General features: G+C 33.0%; 2 protein-coding genes and 1 long non-coding RNA gene across 13 annotated transcripts; all 3 read right to left on the bottom strand.

Moving 5' to 3' along the window:
• Positions 1 to 4,881: 4,881 nt before the first annotated feature.
• LOC146932584 (uncharacterized) lies at positions 4,882 to 10,650 on the bottom strand. 10 transcript variants are annotated; one of them, XR_015007165.1, is made up of 9 exons: positions 9,819 to 10,597; positions 9,598 to 9,621; positions 9,444 to 9,510; positions 9,296 to 9,341; positions 7,987 to 8,071; positions 7,745 to 7,892; positions 6,984 to 7,113; positions 5,433 to 5,529; positions 4,882 to 5,183 (listed from the first exon to the last, which is right to left on the bottom strand). It is a non-coding gene; the product is annotated as an uncharacterized LOC146932584 (long non-coding RNA). The 10 variants fall into 10 exon arrangements; XR_015007162.1 differs by lacking the exons at positions 4,882 to 5,183; positions 5,433 to 5,529; positions 9,598 to 9,621 and adding exons at positions 5,825 to 6,333; positions 9,622 to 9,727 and having other exon boundaries at positions 9,819 to 10,259; positions 10,427 to 10,650; XR_015007167.1 differs by lacking the exon at positions 9,598 to 9,621 and having other exon boundaries at positions 5,433 to 5,523; positions 9,819 to 10,359.
• LOC146932585 (protein MID1-COMPLEMENTING ACTIVITY 1-like) lies at positions 5,927 to 6,307 on the bottom strand. Its single transcript, XM_085707774.1, has one exon. It carries the CDS (start codon positions 6,305 to 6,307, stop codon positions 5,927 to 5,929), a length of 381 nt encoding a protein of 126 aa, XP_085563900.1.
• A 75-nt stretch (positions 10,651 to 10,725) lies between the features above and the next one.
• On the bottom strand, positions 10,726 to 13,262 carry LOC146932583 (transcription factor GTE7-like). Of its 2 annotated transcripts, none has more exons than XM_085704293.1 (4): positions 11,720 to 13,262; positions 11,387 to 11,612; positions 11,144 to 11,304; positions 10,726 to 11,025 (listed from the first exon to the last, which is right to left on the bottom strand). In XM_085704293.1, exons 1-3 carry the CDS (start codon positions 13,034 to 13,036, stop codon positions 11,246 to 11,248), a joined length of 1,602 nt encoding a protein of 533 aa, XP_085560419.1. In that variant the 5' UTR covers positions 13,037 to 13,262; the 3' UTR covers positions 10,726 to 11,025; positions 11,144 to 11,245. The 2 variants fall into 2 exon arrangements, with proteins under 2 accessions (XP_085560419.1, XP_085560420.1); XM_085704294.1 differs by having other exon boundaries at positions 11,786 to 13,262.
• Between the last annotated feature and the right edge of the window lie 6,478 nt (positions 13,263 to 19,740).

Below are 19,740 nucleotides of genomic sequence, written 5' to 3'. Positions count from 1 at the left end.
TTTATAAAACAATTAAATGTAAAGATTTCATTAAAAAAATTGAACGTGGTTACCACAATGTATTATTATCATCATCATCATCATTATTATTATTATTATTATTATTAACAGTAATTGATAGTTTTTTTTTACGAATTTAAACTATCCCATCGAAATTGACCCACAATAATGAATAGTTACATTGAATAATGTCTTCTTCTTTTTTGATAGAATTGAATAATGTCTTCTTAAACAGATTTTTACTGACTATTAAATGCATTATTAAATATACGTAAAATATTTTTTTAAAGGTATATAGTTAAAAACCAGAAAGGTATATTTTCATTAAATAATAAAACACAAATGTTATATTCTATACTTTTTTTTGACAAAAGGTTACACTCTATACATGTATAGATAAATTATAAAATAAAAATAAAATGGAATGCAAAGGTTAACGAGACATTTTTTTTAAGGTATGGTATATATTACAATAATTAATGTGTTTTTTTTAATCATAGGAGAGATAAATTACAATGGGTGAAATTGAATTTTAGATATAACGATAAGGGTATAAATTAGAGAAAAGATGATAAATTATAAGCTATAAGTTCATACGCTGCTTGAAATAGCGTATGAAAAATAAACTATAAACTCCTGAAATAAGCTATAAAATCGTTGTGGAAATATCATTACCAAACGGGGCTTTTTATGTTAGACGAACTTATAATCTATCTATTATAAACTATAAGCTAACTTCTTGACCTTGCCAAACAGAGCCGGAGAAAATTTGCAAAGTAATGTACTCTATGAAAATGATTTAGGGTATGCACCCGACCCGGCAACGTATTCACGAACTTTGAATTGGGATAAAATCAAGAACTAACTTATGGGGATTAGGAGTATAATTTAACAAAGAAAAATAAAATTTTAAATGTGTAACATATATAAGAAATTAAAAGATATACTTTAAGGATGTATATAAGAAATATGATGACTTTGAAGCTTTCTAGAGAATGGCAGGACTAAAATGATTTTTAAATAGTAGAGAAAAAGAATATTAAACAAAAAAATACAAGTGTAGGATGATAGATTGACGATGAAATTGTGAGCAATGAATTGTTGGGTAGCGGTTGAGCATGTACAAACATAATCATAATCACAGACAATGATTCAAAAATTTTGAGCAAAATAACAATGAGAAATCATAAATTGCAGATGAGAATTCACTTTCTTTTTCATTGTTAAGGATTCTAGTTAAAATTTAGCGTAATTAGGCCTAAAAAATCAAATGTTTACAAGTTAAAAAAAAAAAACAAATTTAGATTGTCTAAAAAAAAAACAAATTTAGAGACCAAAAAGTATAATAACATACTAATATTAAAAATATATAATGTAATTATTGTTTTTATCCTATCCATGTGGACTTGCGTATATTTTTTAACCGTTTAGTAAATTCTTCAATTTAAAGTAAGGGTTTTGAGATTGTTTAAGTTGCATAAATGATTTTCTTTCACAAAAAAAAAAGTTGCATGAATGATAAGCAAAGAGATTTTGGAAATTTCAAAGACAAATAAACTTCATTGGATTAGAACTCTGCAATTGACTCTTGCTTAGTCATTTGGAGCATCTCATGGTGATGGCACAAGGCTTGGAGCTTCGCTTTCTTGAGCTTGACATCGCCACCATACACCTTCTTGAGTCTTTGCCACACTCCCTTTGGTGTTTCTTCATCAATTATCTTCTCGAAGATGTTTGAACCCTCACCCTAACGGATCAATAACAATCCACATGCATCTTTTCTTGAACTCGCGATGCACAGGTTTTTGTGCCGTAGTTTAATTATATGTTAATATAAGAATACCATCATTCACAATTTCAAGAATATCCTGAAATTTGAATATCACTTTCATTTACGCACACCACTAATCATAATTGTCTCCTTTGAACACGAGCATATTAGCAAAGAATTTATTTGAGGCTGTGTTTGAACTTTCTATTGATCTTTTAGATTAATGGATTAATCAATCTGTTGGAACAATTGCAGTTCCACTATGAAGGAAATGACTGAGAGAATGGTTGTGATGAAATAGATTAATAAGAAAAATTAAAATCTTATTAACACGAAATAAAACGAGTTACATAATGAATCATGAAAGAACTACTTATATAAGCAACTCAACTAGCTATCTCAATGAATCATGAAAGAACTACTATATAGTAAGCAACTCAACTAGCTATCTCAACAAACTAACTCATCCGACTTATTCAACTAGTCATTTGACTAACTAACTCAAAATAATTATCTAAACAATATAGACTGATTCACCAATCATATCTTACAACAATTGTGTGTTGACTTCAAATAACATGGGGTCCAAAGTGATATGAGTATTGATCATTTGGCGGATTTGAAGAAATGATTTTGTATTATGTTTGAGCCGTTTCTCTTAAAATGCATTAACATTAGTGCTATTTTTTTATTTTTTTATTTACTTGTTAAATGTGTGAAGGTTGGTCAATGACATTTTGATGAGTTTTTAAAATGGCCTAACGTGGGATAGTGTGGTCAATTGATCTCACTTTGTTATTGTATTTCTGACCAATACTTTAGATATTAATGCAATGTTAGTATGTGACCCTATTACTGTAATATGATGTTATTATTTCAACATAATCTTTTCATAACACTACATCAGAAAAAGTAACGTTAAAATTATTACATTGATAAACATAATCCAAAAAAGACCCAAATTCAGCATTTGAGCCACTTAGTCGCAACACGCACCCTCATCGTGAGGGAGGTCCCCGTAGCACAACAGAAGACCAGTTCAAACGACTGGTAACGTCTCTCAAACGTGTTTGCAAATCTCTCTCTCAACGGTTACGATTCTCTTGAATCCTTAGCTGCCGAACTCCACATGTGCCTTACAACGATACTTGCACCTCTACACTATATAAGGGGGACTCCCAGCAGTCTCCAAGGTTAGATCCTTTCTACTCTCCTAAGTCCTAATCCTCCTTTTAAACTCAATATTGACTTGAGCGTCAGAGTGTCTGTAGGTACGCTCCCCCGTCGTTTCAGTTGAAGCAACCGCTTGCAACCACCGTCTAGCACCGCATCAACATTCACCTCCTAATCAGGAACGAACAATAACCTATATGTATTTTAATTGTTTACATGTTTATACATTTTTATATTCGGCTTTGATCCGACTTATTAAAATTTCTAGATACGTCCTTGATGGTCTTTTATTCATTTGGCTAACTTCATTGCTCCAATTGCTCATTGCTCATGTTATACATAAAAAAAGGCTTTTATTCGCTTGTAACTTCATTACAAGTGATGACGGAGTCCAACTATCAACTCTAGGGGTGGGCAAAAAGAACCATGATCCGAACTGAACCGCGCGAACCGAACCGAAAATAACCGAACCATTATAATGGTTCACGAACCGAACCGTTAATTTATTAACAGTTCTTGAACCATAACCGAACCATCTTGAACCGAACCGAACCGTTTGAACCGAGCCAAACCGCTTGAACTGTGTTTTTTTTTTAAGGAAACCACTTGAACTCTTTGTTGGATCTTTCCAAAAAAACAACTTATTTAAAATAGCTTATTTTAAAAAGCTTATTTTATGCAAAACACCTTATTTTAAAAACAACTTATTTTATGAAAACAACTTATTTTTAAAAAAAAAACTGCTTATTCAAAACAGCTTATTTGAAAAACAACTTATTCAAAACAGCTTATTTTATGCAAAATAGCTTATTTTAAAAGGCTATTAAATTAATTTAGATTAGCTACATAAAAGTTAACTCAGTAGTTAGTAAGAGCCTCAACTCATTCAAATACTGTAAAAGGTAAACATAGATTATTTTCCACATGCCAAACATTGTAAATAAAATTGTTATTCATACTCAACTTGTACAGTACCAGACATATAGAATTATTCCCTTTCCAACCCCATCAAGCTTTGTCAAGAAATCATGGTTAAGGGCACGACAAGAATAGAAACAAAGCTGAGAACAAAATTGTATTCCATGAATGAAATTAAGATATAAATTATCAAACAAATTCTGAGTCTAATATTCATGCAGGTATAATAAAGTACGTGTTAACATAACCTATTGTTTCATAGATCAGAACTGTCATTTAATGTTAACTGCAAATATTGATGGTAAAAACTTGAGACTAAAAACTGGTGGCTTGCATATATTTACACATCTTGTGCTAGGCCTTTATATATTATGATGATTCAAAAAGAAAAAACTTATAAGTCACACTTAATATGGGATCTATGAAGCACTAAAGTTACACAGGCTAAGTTTCTTTAGTTTGACCTTGTTAGTTTTCAGTATAAGTCTGTCTTTAAGTTTATCCGGCACAGATTTTCTTCAGTGTTCCTCAATGAAATATAAAGCTAAGATCATGTTAGCTCACGTAGTACTAACCTGTTAAATAAAATCTAGTTCACTTACCTAATATACCACTCATTCATAATCTTTGCAACAATAACACCTCACTTGATGGGTGTATATACCACTATTTTATCTTGTCAAACGACTAGTGTGGTGCCCGTGCGATGCACGGGCATAAGTAATGTTGGATGCAAACCTAACAGCATTAACGCAACCTAAGAAATACGGACATATTACGTACACCTCATATTTTAAATTTTAACCACAGAATATCATAAAAAATAAGAATACTAAAACATGTGATCCACGGATGAGATTAACGTCGACAACTGAGCACATGACAGTAACGTCATGTCTGATGTTCCACCACACGGTTGATTCAAACATTGACATCACACAATTCTGAATAAAACGGTATACAATAATATTGAGGAAACGTCATACTACGGGATTCAAGTATACGATTAAAACGACGAATTAAACAGAAACTACACATGTCATAAGACAAACATTACAATCAAGTAGTCTTCCTACCTATAAAAAGATATGAATACGAAGATAACGGATCAAACGGAAATCAACACACTTTTTTGTTTTTGAGTAGAACAACACTAAACATCACAAACCACATTAATAGCTCATCAGATTAGTGAGACTATCCATAAAACACAAAGTCCTATACGATTACAACCGAATTGTCCGTGGTCTATCCTATCCCATCATGAGGTTGATCCAAAACCAACATCATGTTAATCTTCATGAACACTGCATTCGGTCATCTACAATTGGAGATAAGATACAAAGTCAGAATGCATATAAATCAATTTAAATCAAGAATGTCAAAAAAAAAAAAAAAATCACCGGGACAAATATTAATTTTAAACTTCACCAAGATTCAAAGAAAAATGATTCTTATGGATCCTATAACTGAATACAAACAGAGACAATTTATCTTTTCTAGTCATCGAGATTTCAAAATGAATGGAAAGAAGAAAAATATATAGGCGAGAGATAGCGTAGAACAATACCTTTTTGATGAAGAGGCCATTGGAGATAATAGCTATGAATAAACGGTCCCGTTGCCAAGGCCAGTGCCATTATGCATCAATTTTCTCAGGCCTATGTCTAGTTATACAAAGCCCAAGTTCAATCCAAGCAGAAGATGGAACCTCTATATATTACTTAGAAACAACTAAAAAAACGATGACAAAAGTGTTAATGTAAAGGTGCTCATTGAATTTAATCTTTATGGTTAAGTAATGTTTCTTAATAGCACATGGTGGTTATACTATTCGACATGTTCATGTATGTGGTATGACTTTTTTACTTTTAAATAGGTATGCGATTTCGGTTTATCTCAAATAAAGTACAATACATACCTTACTCATAAAACAGACATGGGAACATTAAGCTATCATAATTTTATTCTTAATAATCAATTCATTCTTTATATCCTCATGATTGAATGTTCGTATTGTTACATATGATACAACAATATATGTACAAATATTAATTCTGACACTTAACATAATATACGCAAGTATCGATCAATTTCATTTTGAGCCTTCCTAAATTGATAAACAATGTTCCATCCCATGGCGAGCAAATAAAGATAGATGCGATCCTGACAACTATTGACCAAAATAGAAGACCTTCTCAAAGCATCTTCTAGTTGTTCTAGAGGCTCTCGGGTTTCAGGGTACTTCTTAAGCTCTGAGATCTTGAGCTGATCAAGCAAGTTCCCAATCAACTTAAGATGTTGTGCAAACTGTCTGCAGTTCTTCTTATGCATCCTTGCTGTATTTGCTGCTTTCGCAATCATCCTAATCAACTTTACTGCATCTAAGCCTATTAATTGGGCTACATTTGCAATCTCTCCAAATTGTTCCCATGAAGATGCCATTCTATATCAACTCACACAGTTCCAACCTTTAAAATTACATTTTCAATCGTTGATTTAATTAGAAAAATTAGGAGAAAATGTATATGAACCAAGATTCTATATTTCCAAAATATTTGCACTGTGGACACATTACAGTAGCAAAGAACTCCAATTTATCCATCTACTATCAAAAAAGCTAAAAATGGTGTAATCAATTTAAATATCTGTAACCCCACCCCTTGTTGATCAATATTTCATGCTCAACCTTGAATCTACGGTGTGTGGAAGCAGATAAAAAAAATCATACATTTGACTGAGTTGTCTGACACGGCTCGTATGAGTGTTATATAGGTGTTGGACACCGGTCCAATAAGTAAAGAAGAAAAGAAAAAAACACAGTTTTTTTGTTCAAAAAAAAGAAAACAAAACAGTTTTTTAGGACACTTGTTTGAGTTGTCCGACACGTGTCGTACGAATGTCATAGGTGTGCCGCAGACATCGACGCGTGTTAGACACCGCGACACGCCAAGTCCTAAAGGTGTTTGTGCTTCATAGACAATACACAACCATGAATATGAATTTGATTTATATTTTTTTGGTGCAGACAAATATTATCCATAACTGAAGGGTTGAAATTTGAAAACCATTTTGATTTGTTAAGTTATTAATATAGCAAAGTGAATGATCATTTATTTACCTATGGTTGTACAAATAGCATTGGTATCTTAAGCCTTTGAAATCATCCCCTGCATGGTGTAGATTTTCTCACTTCTCAGAGACAGCATTACCCTTCAAGATCTTGAGTTTACAAAGACAGAGACACTGCACTGCAACAACACATGGCAAATGAAATTTAAGCACATGAGAAAAGAAAGAAAAATACTGAAACCAAGTGAATCTTAAAAGTGTTATTTGATTCTTGTTTCATTTTTTAACAAAAAAAAGTTATTTTATTAAATAATAATAATAATAATAATAATAATAATAATAATAATAATAATTTCATCAAAAATAGTTCAGAATTCATATTAATCAAGGTAATTTATATTTTTGCATAAGTAAAAGAAAAAGAAAAGGACAATAAGTGTGCTGTTGGTTAAGAAATTTATGCATGGTCACAAAGCATTGTGAGTCAAAACAACAAAGAAAAAGCAAAGTAATTAGATACTTAGATACTGCAGGTAAAAAGAAATACAGACATGCAACATAAAAATACCAAAATAGGAGGAAAAAAGAATCTACTTCTACCAAAAAAACTCAACTGAATCTACACACACAAGAAATGGCTTCATAGTAAAAAGAATAGACAATGACAACAACCTCAACAACTCATACTACCACAATAATCCCATCACCCTTTAGATGTACACAATCACTTCCCATTCCAAATTACCCTGCAATTCAATCAACCACCCAACCACAGTCATATTCATAACTCTCATTAACAGTTGCACTTACAATAAAAGTTCCATCGTCAGCTATATCAGTCAGCTGAGCAATGGTTTTCTTTGCATACAATCGCAAAAACACTTCATCAAAAGACGACCTTACACGGGGACCAAGTTTGGGAACAGTCCTGGATGTCTCAACTCCATCAAAGCCCACCCTGAAATATAGCACTCATGTCACAACAATTGATATACAATGACATCTACATCAGAAAATTCCGAAGTTATATAGATATACAATAAAAAACATACCCATTCTTCAGTTGAAGAGCCTGTAGAATGTCAGGATTGATCAAGAGCCTAGTTATATTCATCGCATTCTGCACAAATGCCTTATCTGCAACTCAGACAATAACAAACGCATAACAAAAGTAATATCAGTGAGGTTTTGATACTTGAGTAGATCCATCCCAGATGCAAATATTTATAGTAATTAACAACAATAACAAATGCCTTATCTGCAACTCATACAATAACAAACAACGAAATCAAATTGATATCATTCTGACAAAATGCAACAGCAGAAGTACAACAGATTTTTGCAAAAAAAAAGGCAATTGAATATGACAAAACCAAGTTAAACAATTAAGTGAAAACCAAACTCACTAAATTGGTGTTTCAATAGTTAACAATTTGGCTATTCTCTTTTGAAAGAGTTATTGAAATTCAAAATCTAAAAAGCAGCATTATTTTATCACTTATCTACACTAACAAATATGAAATTTAAAATACATGACGTGGATTAGTTTTGCCAAAATGAAGTCTCTCAACACAAATGGGCAGAGAACAAAATCTGTGAATTCCCTTTGATTTGTACTAATCCCCAACCTCGATTTCTATCTTGTGTTATTCAAACTCATTATCTAGAAGGTAGAAAATGAAAATAAAGATATAATAAGTCTCCATGAAATTCAATGCTAGTTATAAATTATAAATAAATAGATAAATCCAATAAGCTGAAGTCATCACTTTAGAGAAATCACTTGTGTTTATCAAATAAGCTAGTTATAATACTTCATCACACTTGTTTGTAAAGCTCTTGAGTTTGGTTGTCTGCTTCAAAACAAAGGGATCAATAAATTTTAATGCTAAAAAGTATATGCGGTACTAACTCAAGGAGAAGTGTAAAAGACCTCTGAAATTCATAATTGGAATTTTATTTTTGTTTCTATGAGGAAATAGACATATCATTTGTACATGCAAAAAAATGGTGAAAAGCTCCTCATACTAAAAAGAAGAAGAAAAAAGGAAGACAGGTGAACTTAAGCCTGTTCCTCTATTAAGATCAACAATTGTAAAAGTCATCTTTCATATTTCTTGTCTCATTTACATATTTGATTGTGTCAAACAAAATTGGTGTTAAGTAAAAAGTCAAAGTACTATTAACTTAAATAAACAACGAAACATTGAGACAACTTTTTAACTTCAAAGCCTTTAAAAAATGACATAAACAAATAATAAGAGGTTCTACGGCATAACTCAAACCAGCCTTCTTTAATTGCATAAATTATTCTCCATTTTTCATATGTAGCTATAAATTCATAAGTTGACAAAACCACACCTAAATAAAAATTCTTCAACTTGAATGCTTTTAGGAACTGCTCCACCTGTCATATGTAAAGTTTGAGGAGCTTAAAAATACTAACCAAATAAAAACAAAGGATTAAGCAATGCAAATGACAGTCCATTGTAAGAAGATCAGCACTTACATGATAATCTAGAGAAATGAAAAATTTGCAAAAATTATTTGTGTAGATTCAACATTAGCTTCTTATCCTGATGCAATTTCACAAACATGTTATGAGCATAAAATCAAATATAAAAAATGATAATGACTTGAACAAACCCAATCCCTAAACCCACCTTCTTTGACAGCAAGAAACTTACCTGCAATACAGTAGCTCCATTAGTATACAATACTGTATTTAGATTACTTTCCATATTTAGGTCCTAATCCTTCTGGAAAACATACATCAATTGTTTTTGTGGCACCCTATAACAATAACAGAGGGTACGATTCACAATTACATAATTCAACGAGGAAAATCACTACCAAGTATGAATAACAAAATGAAAGTAATTACCTTCTCATCAATCAGCAAAACTTGAACAGATTTTGGTTGATCAGGTTTCAAAAAGGTTGGGACTTAATCCTCCATGTCTCTCTACCATGAACCACATCAGAGTTTCGACAAACAATCAATGGATTTTTCCATCGCAAATTCAAAATCAGAACCAAAATGATATCAGTGAGGTTTTGATATTTGAGCTCAGAAATTCAATCCACCAAAATCTCACAGAATGAACCTAAAACTCAATTGACGATGAAACCAAACAACGAACACAGCAACCAGCTTTAGGTTTTTTCCAGTGACAAATTGAAACCTGCTCAGCTCGGATCACAAACACGTCCTTATATAGTCCTCAAAACAGAGGGGTAAAATAGAGATATTAAGTAAAATTATACCCTCCCCTCGACAATTTCTGCGATGAATGCACCAAATCCTTAAAAGTTTGAAACAAACCTGCTATTTATCAAGGACAACACCACAAACAAACAAAAAATTTGAATTTCCTGTCGGCAATTAATGGATTTTGGAACGCTGACTGAACCAAATACATCTTCTACGATCCATGAAAAGGGAAAAAGACAAATTAGAAGAACCCTTTAAGCAAAAAGAATGAGACAAACCTGACAAAAGCAGACCAAAAATTTTAAACGAAGACGCTATCACCATAATCAGAATTCAACAGTAAAGAGAGAGACTATTCTCTTTTGTAAGATTTATTGATTCTTTCGGAGAGAAACACACAAGATTAACCGAATCACATTTTCGTTTTGTTAATGATCCTTTAAAGAAGATACTATTATTTTTCTTTTTTCCACTTCCCTTATTTGAATAAGGTCATCCTCCCTGATACATACAACATGGAGAAGGTGGACTTCATCAAATTAACGATCACAACAAATGAATTGCAGATCCACAAAAATTCTTTCTCCAAAATTTGAGGAGAGTGATTTATCTACTTACTGTAAATGTGTACAGGGTGTAATCACATAAAAGTACTACATCTATTGATTATCTTCCTAAACTTTCTTAAGCATCTATCCTACTAGAGAAACTTTTACCACAGATTACTTGCTACTTTCTAGTCCTACTACTGCTTTTGATCATTGTCCAAACCCTTTATACACTCCAAAGTCACAACGCAAATCATGGATCAGGTACTCTTAGTCCCAATCCAATTAGCCATTCCCACGTTGAAACCAACAGTCAATGTCTACAACCCCTGTTACAACAAGTTTAAAGACAATCATGATAAATTTGGCCGGCTATGCTATCTGCAAAACATTTAAGCCATAGCAGAGTAAAAAATGTACATGTATCAATCAATCAAATTGACATACCTAGCCAACACATGCAAGCACTATAGCATCGAAGCAAACATTTCTTGATCCGCTAACCGGCGTTGGTCTTTGGGGATCATTAGTACCAAAAGCCCTGCCCTGCTACAAATGACCATTGCCAGCTTCAGAATCACTTCCTGAAGAACTCCCTGAATCCGAATCTGCATGAAGATCAAAATTGAGGTTTCTACCCATGATGATTTCAGAGTACAAACCACAGCATTTAGAGGAAAGAGGTTATACCACTCGACGAGGAATCACTCCCAGAGCTGCTGGAACCACTGGAACTACTACTGGCACGGCCACCAGTACCACCCATATCTTTATCTTGCTCAATCTCCACAGGTGGGAAATCGTTTGCTGGCATATCATCCCCGATGTCAACATCCTCATCAACAGCATCTATCTTCTTCTGTTTCTTCCCCTCAGAAGGAGGGGTTGCATCAACCTTCTCCCTATCAGGCAATTCCTATAAATGCACACAAGAAAATTAGAATGTGATAAAACACTGCCAACAATGCTACATTAGACAGCAACATCACTCAACAGAATAAAAATGGACAATAAGGTTTTTACCCCATTGCCTTTGTTTGAAGGCACATTATTATTATCCATTAGCGCCTGCCGCTTAATCTTGCTCACCATCTTTTTCCAATTGGTAACCAATCGATCGAGTTCCCAGAGAGTCTCCGTGTCAACAGCCTCCATATCAAGCTCAATCTCATCCCCATCTTGCTCCAAATGCCCATTTCTCTTCCTTATGATCTGTACTACTTGTTCCATCTTCTCTGGTGGCAAAATCTGCAACCCTAGTCCCAACTTATGTTTTTCCTCAACATTCATTTCCCTCTTATTTGGATCCCTGGCCTTTGGCTTGGGCTGCTTCAAGGGCTTCACTGGAAGTGCTCGCGTTGGGGAGGGTATGCGAACTGGTGACTGAGCTAATGGGGGATTCGAAGTGCTTGGCTGGTTAGAAGTACTAGCAGGCTCAGGCAGTGGCTCTTGGCGTTTTGCTACCGGTGGAGGGATTGGAATTGGATTATCTTTCTTCTTCACCCTCTCCCTTTCCCTCTCTGGTTCAACATGGTTCCACGAGCTAGCCTGTAATTCATCATCAAAACTTTTTTCATCAAATTTCTCGTGTATTGGTCGATAAAGCTCCTCGAATTTTTCAAGAAGCTGCTTCGCCGCAGTGTTAACATCATGGCCCTTGGGATTGTATGTCAATGCATTGTTGAACGTTAACTTCACATCAGCAGCAAAATCCGCCGGCGTAGAGTAAGCATTCTTAGCAAGTTTTGACTTGACAGTACCCAGATCCATAGGATGCTTAATTATATCAAAGTAATCATGAAGATTCAAAGCCGTTGCATTTACAGGAGTGTTAAAGATCCAAGTGTTAAAAATCCAACCACTTTTGTTTTTCATGAGCTTCGTCAAAATCTGACCACAAGCCTTCATCGCATCCCCAATCTCTGACTTTGATTTCTTCAATTCCTTCACCGCAGGAAAAGGTCGTTTGTTGCCGGAAACCTTCTTGCTCCCTGATTTCTTAGTGGGACCACCACCGTTGTGGTTTAGCCTGGGTTTAAACTCACCTGATTCAATTCGAGTCTTAAGCTGACGAATTTGGTCGAGTTCTGATACGAGTCGATTTTTGAGCTCGTATAGCTCCGTCTTTGTGTACGATTCGATGTTGAAAGTAACGTATTGTGAATGATTATCGTTGGATCGTCGATTGATTGAGGAAGCGTCATCTGATGGGGATTGAGTTCTCTTTTTGTTACTAAATTTAGGGTTAGGGTTAGGTGCTTTACCCATGAATTCAGCTCCACCGCCTCTGTGTTGCAGCCAATTTGGTTCGTTACGGTTGTCTAATAAAGCCGATGCCATAAAATCGCAAAATCACGGCCGGCCGGTGAGACTCCGGTGTATCTCCGGCATGAAATTCTCAATGTGGATCGTGCAAGAGATGAATCGTATAAGCGAACGATCACGCGCAGGTGGAATCCCTACGCGCCGTTTGGAAAACTCACGCGCTTCCGTCGGAGATACTATTGGTAGCTCTAGAGAGGAAAAGAGAGTGTAAGGGTTTGGAATTGGAAATTTCAATCTGAGTGAGAAAATGGATGAGCCTATGCCTCTTCTTAAAGGAGATGAGATCTGCCCGACATGTTTTGGTCAATTTCTTCTGCCCTTGATTCGTTCATCCAACGGGTTGTAATCGTTTTTGGGATTGCCCGTTATACTGACCGAGAGATCTGGCGTTAACGGTTGAGATTGTGAATTTGTTCCACGTGGGTGGATTTTTGCCGTTGATCAAGAAATGGTACGCTGGAAGTTCTCTTTGATCTTGGGATTGAGTTGGAGGTTTTTTTTGTTAAAAATAATAGATAATAGATCGGTGACATGCTAGTTGGCGAGGACAAAAGAAAAGTATTGTTTTTATTAATAAGATATGCTACATTTGTTTTAAATTATAAGGAAAAAAATCTCATTTTCTTTGTCCCAAAATATAAGCAAAAACAACCAACTTTTATGCTATTATTATGTTTTTTCAAAAAAAAATCATCTTTCCAAGGTAAAATTAAATGCAAATTGCATTCAATATTTTCTCCATAATAATTAACCAATGATAATAATTTTTACATCTTTCCATGAAACTTAGTTCAAGAATAACACAAAAAATTATACATCAAATTACAATGTTTCAAGATAATTGATCACCGAAGAATAATAGATTAGTTTAAGTGTTTGATTAAATTAGCGGTTTAACTAGCTGATAAATGTAAAATGACAAAAAATGATATTCTTAATGTATAATACATCTTTTATCCTATAAATTAAATTTTATTCACTATAATTTTATTTCTATTTTTTTTTTGACAAGAAAATTTTATTTCTATTTATTTTCATTTAAGTGTTTATATTTTATAAAACAATTAAATGTAAAGATTTCATTAAAAAAATTGAACGTGGTTACCACAATGTATTATCATCATCATCATCATTATTATTATTATTATTATTATTATTAACAGTAATTGATAGTTTTTTTTTACGAATTTAAACTATCCCATCGAAATTGACCCACAATAATGAATAGTTACATTGAATAATGTCTTCTTCTTTTTTGATAGAATTGAATAATGTCTTCTTAAACAGATTTTTACTGACTATTAAATGCATTATTAAATATACGTAAAATATTTTTTTAAAGGTATATAGTTAAAAACCAGAAAGGTATATTTTCATTAAATAATAAAACACAAATGTTATATTCTATACTTTTTTTTGACAAAAGGTTACACTCTATACATGTATAGATAAATTATAAAATAAAAATAAAATGGAATGCAAAGGTTAACGAGACATTTTTTTTAAGGTATGGTATATATTACAATAATTAATGTGTTTTTTTTAATCATAGGAGAGATAAATTACAATGGGTGAAATTGAATTTTAGATATAACGATAAGGGTATAAATTAGAGAAAAGATGATAAATTATAAGCTATAAGTTCATACGCTGCTTGAAATAGCGTATGAAAAATAAACTATAAACTCCTGAAATAAGCTATAAAATCGTTGTGGAAATATCATTACCAAACGGGGCTTTTTATGTTAGACGAACTTATAATCTATCTATTATAAACTATAAGCTAACTTCTTGACCTTGCCAAACAGAGCCGGAGAAAATTTGCAAAGTAATGTACTCTATGAAAATGATTTAGGGTATGCACCCGACCCGGCAACGTATTCACGAACTTTGAATTGGGATAAAATCAAGAACTAACTTATGGGGATTAGGAGTATAATTTAACAAAGAAAAATAAAATTTTAAATGTGTAACATATATAAGAAATTAAAAGATATACTTTAAGGATGTATATAAGAAATATGATGACTTTGAAGCTTTCTAGAGAATGGCAGGACTAAAATGATTTTTAAATAGTAGAGAAAAAGAATATTAAACAAAAAAATACAAGTGTAGGATGATAGATTGACGATGAAATTGTGAGCAATGAATTGTTGGGTAGCGGTTGAGCATGTACAAACATAATCATAATCACAGACAATGATTCAAAAATTTTGAGCAAAATAACAATGAGAAATCATAAATTGCAGATGAGAATTCACTTTCTTTTTCATTGTTAAGGATTCTAGTTAAAATTTAGCGTAATTAGGCCTAAAAAATCAAATGTTTACAAGTTAAAAAAAAAAAACAAATTTAGATTGTCTAAAAAAAAAACAAATTTAGAGACCAAAAAGTATAATAACATACTAATATTAAAAATATATAATGTAATTATTGTTTTTATCCTATCCATGTGGACTTGCGTATATTTTTTAACCGTTTAGTAAATTCTTCAATTTAAAGTAAGGGTTTTGAGATTGTTTAAGTTGCATAAATGATTTTCTTTCACAAAAAAAAAAGTTGCATGAATGATAAGCAAAGAGATTTTGGAAATTTCAAAGACAAATAAACTTCATTGGATTAGAACTCTGCAATTGACTCTTGCTTAGTCATTTGGAGCATCTCATGGTGATGGCACAAGGCTTGGAGCTTCGCTTTCTTGAGCTTGACATCGCCACCATACACCTTCTTGAGTCTTTGCCACACTCCCTTTGGTGTTTCTTCATCAATTATCTTCTCGAAGATGTTTGAACCCTCACCCTAACGGATCAATAACAATCCACATGCATCTTTTCTTGAACTCGCGATGCACAGGTTTTTGTGCCGTAGTTTAATTATATGTTAATATAAGAATACCATCATTCACAATTTCAAGAATATCCTGAAATTTGAATATCACTTTCATTTACGCACACCACTAATCATAATTGTCTCCTTTGAACACGAGCATATTAGCAAAGAATTTATTTGAGGCTGTGTTTGAACTTTCTATTGATCTTTTAGATTAATGGATTAATCAATCTGTTGGAACAATTGCAGTTCCACTATGAAGGAAATGACTGAGAGAATGGTTGTGATGAAATAGATTAATAAGAAAAATTAAAATCTTATTAACACGAAATAAAACGAGTTACATAATGAATCATGAAAGAACTACTTATATAAGCAACTCAACTAGCTATCTCAATGAATCATGAAAGAACTACTATATAGTAAGCAACTCAACTAGCTATCTCAACAAACTAACTCATCCGACTTATTCAACTAGTCATTTGACTAACTAACTCAAAATAATTATCTAAACAATATAGACTGATTCACCAATCATATCTTACAACAATTGTGTGTTGACTTCAAATAACATGGGGTCCAAAGTGATATGAGTATTGATCATTTGGCGGATTTGAAGAAATGATTTTGTATTATGTTTGAGCCGTTTCTCTTAAAATGCATTAACATTAGTGCTATTTTTTTATTTTTTTATTTACTTGTTAAATGTGTGAAGGTTGGTCAATGACATTTTGATGAGTTTTTAAAATGGCCTAACGTGGGATAGTGTGGTCAATTGATCTCACTTTGTTATTGTATTTCTGACCAATACTTTAGATATTAATGCAATGTTAGTATGTGACCCTATTACTGTAATATGATGTTATTATTTCAACATAATCTTTTCATAACACTACATCAGAAAAAGTAACGTTAAAATTATTACATTGATAAACATAATCCAAAAAAGACCCAAATTCAGCATTTGAGCCACTTAGTCGCAACACGCACCCTCATCGTGAGGGAGGTCCCCGTAGCACAACAGAAGACCAGTTCAAACGACTGGTAACGTCTCTCAAACGTGTTTGCAAATCTCTCTCTCAACGGTTACGATTCTCTTGAATCCTTAGCTGCCGAACTCCACATGTGCCTTACAACGATACTTGCACCTCTACACTATATAAGGGGGACTCCCAGCAGTCTCCAAGGTTAGATCCTTTCTACTCTCCTAAGTCCTAATCCTCCTTTTAAACTCAATATTGACTTGAGCGTCAGAGTGTCTGTAGGTACGCTCCCCCGCCGTTTCAGTTGAAGCAACCGCTTGCAACCACCGTCTAGCACCGCATCAACATTCACCTCCTAATCAGGAACGAACAATAACCTATATGAATTTTAATTGTTTACATGTTTATACATTTTTATATTCGGCTTTGATCCGACTTATTAAAATTTCTAGATACGTCCTTGATGGTCTTTTATTCATTTGGCTAACTTCATTGCTCCAATTGCTCATTGCTCATGTTATACATAAAAAAAGGCTTTTATTCGCTTGTAACTTCATTACAAGTGATGACGGAGTCCAACTATCAACTCTAGGGGTGGGCAAAAAGAACCATGATCCGAACTGAACCGCGCGAACCGAACCGAAAATAACCGAACCATTATAATGGTTCACGAACCGAACCGTTAATTTATTAACAGTTCTTGAACCATAACCGAACCATCTTGAACCGAACCGAACCGTTTGAACCGAGCCAAACCGCTTGAACTGTGTTTTTTTTTTTAAGGAAACCACTTGAACTCTTTGTTGGATCTTTCCAAAAAAACAACTTATTTAAAATAGCTTATTTTAAAAAGCTTATTTTATGCAAAACACCTTATTTTAAAAACAACTTATTTTATGAAAACAACTTATTTTTAAAAAAAAAAACTGCTTATTCAAAACAGCTTATTTGAAAAACAACTTATTCAAAACAGCTTATTTTATGCAAAATAGCTTATTTTAAAAGGCTATTAAATTAATTTAGATTAGCTACATAAAAGTTAACTCAGTAGTTAGTAAGAGCCTCAACTCATTCAAATACTGTAAAAGGTAAACATAGATTATTTTCCACATGCCAAACATTGTAAATAAAATTGTTATTCATACTCAACTTGTACAGTACCAGACATATAGAATTATTCCCTTTCCAACCCCATCAAGCTTTGTCAAGAAATCATGGTTAAGGGCACGACAAGAATAGAAACAAAGCTGAGAACAAAATTGTATTCCATGAATGAAATTAAGATATAAATTATCAAACAAATTCTGAGTCTAATATTCATGCAGGTATAATAAAGTACGTGTTAACATAACCTATTGTTTCATAGATCAGAACTGTCATTTAATGTTAACTGCAAATATTGATGGTAAAAACTTGAGACTAAAAACTGGTGGCTTGCATATGCTTTATTATATCCAAATTTATAAATCCTGATTTCTAACTTGTGTTATTGTTTTCACCTAAGCTTGGCCAATCAATGGATAACCTTAATTTTGTATCTCTAAGATAAGATTTGAATGTTTAACACTGCAGAAAGAAATTCGTGATTTTATTGGTTTAAAAGAAACTGCTTAGATAAGTCAAATAATAGAATTTACTCATTTATCAAAGGTTTACAATCTATCAAAAGTTTACATTTAGCATCAAGACCTCCAACTCCTCAGGTTCCTAGTGTGTTGGATGGTCTGTTAGCATTAAACTTATTATTTTACTGTGTTTGTGTAATAATAATATTAATAAAAAAATTATATTATTAAAAAAAAAGTAAATAAAAAAATATTTTGCATTTTGGATAAAAAAAACACAATTAAATTCACAAAAGGATAAAAAAAAATACATTTCGGTTCAAAATATTGGTTTTGGTTCGGTTCGGTTCATAGGTAAGAAAACGGTTAACCGAACCATAACTTTGGTTCAGTTCAGTTAGCTCCATACCTGAAACGGTTCGGTTCGGTTTTCCCATACCATTTCAAAATTTCGGTTCGGTTCGGTTTTTTAGGTTAACCGAACCATGCCCACCCCTAATCAACTCTTGAATGATGGAATTTGTCTATGCCGAACGAATATTTGAGAATATCATAGAGAAAGGGCAAATAGCTTTTGGTGCTCTGAAATTTGTCTCAGGCTTGTGCTGAACCTCTCATAAATTGCTGAGCAGTTTACGGGTAATATTTAAAAAGGAATATTATTCAAAGCAAGGTACTAGTAACTCTTGAATGACTATGTTGAAAAAAAATTCAGATTAGCAAAGATTGAGCATTAATATCTTTGGCTTTATTTTGGAAATTTGTACAAGTGCAAAGTCAGACTTTGGAGGAGCTCTGAATCACTCATATAGTGATGGAAATATTTAAATCGCAACAAAGAATAGGAAAGACTAGGATCATTTTAAGAGATTTTTAAAATCAAAATGGATAAATAGACTGTCTTCTAATCATGTTTGAAAAAGGTAGCTAGAAAACCAGCAAGGCACAAGGTACTTTGTTGGGGCATTGTCATCTTTTTTCACCTTTCGGTGGATCTCAATTGTGTATTTTATATAACAAATAAAAAATGAATAGATAATTTTGTAAAATTGTCAGTCTCTTGTTTATTTTTTCTTAATCCATTCGAAAATATCTAATCACTTATAAGTCAGTTTTTGGATCTGTCAAGGGGACTGGTTTTTTGGCCTCCGTTTGCTGTTATGAGGCAGTCTGCTGTTATTGCTGTTCGGTGTTGGGGAGAGTTTGTATATAGCTTAGTTGTTATTGCTGGTTTTTTGACTCTTTCCCATTACTGTACTGTTTTTTTCTCCCTTGTTTCCTTTGCTGCTGTCTTGTGTAATAGCTTGCCTATTTGCACATCTTGTCCTAGGCCTTTATATAT

This window comes from Medicago sativa, chromosome 4, assembly GCF_051527215.1.
Source record: "Medicago sativa cultivar Bolivia chromosome 4, Bolivia_mono, whole genome shotgun sequence".
Lineage (NCBI taxonomy): Eukaryota > Viridiplantae > Streptophyta > Magnoliopsida > Fabales > Fabaceae > Medicago > Medicago sativa.
The sequence above is the reverse complement of the archived record's forward strand: the minus strand, read 5'-3'. Positions and strand labels throughout refer to the sequence as shown.

What these genes read in the sequence shown, in the direction of transcription:
- LOC146932583 (XM_085704293.1), bottom strand. Translation starts at nt 13,036, where the DNA reads ATGGCATCGGCTTTATTAGACAACCGTAACGAACCAAATTGGCTGCAA. An exon ending in CTTCAAACAAAGGCAATGGG is followed by an intron (nt 11,613 to 11,719) that starts GTAAAAACCTTA and finishes GTGCATTTATAG; the next exon opens with GAATTGCCTGATAGGGAGAA. An exon ending in GAGTGATTCCTCGTCGAGTG is followed by an intron (nt 11,305 to 11,386) that starts GTATAACCTCTT and finishes ATCTTCATGCAG; the next exon opens with ATTCGGATTCAGGGAGTTCT.
- LOC146932585 (XM_085707774.1), bottom strand. Translation starts at nt 6,307, where the DNA reads ATGGCATCTTCATGGGAACAATTTGGAGAGATTGCAAATGTAGCCCAA.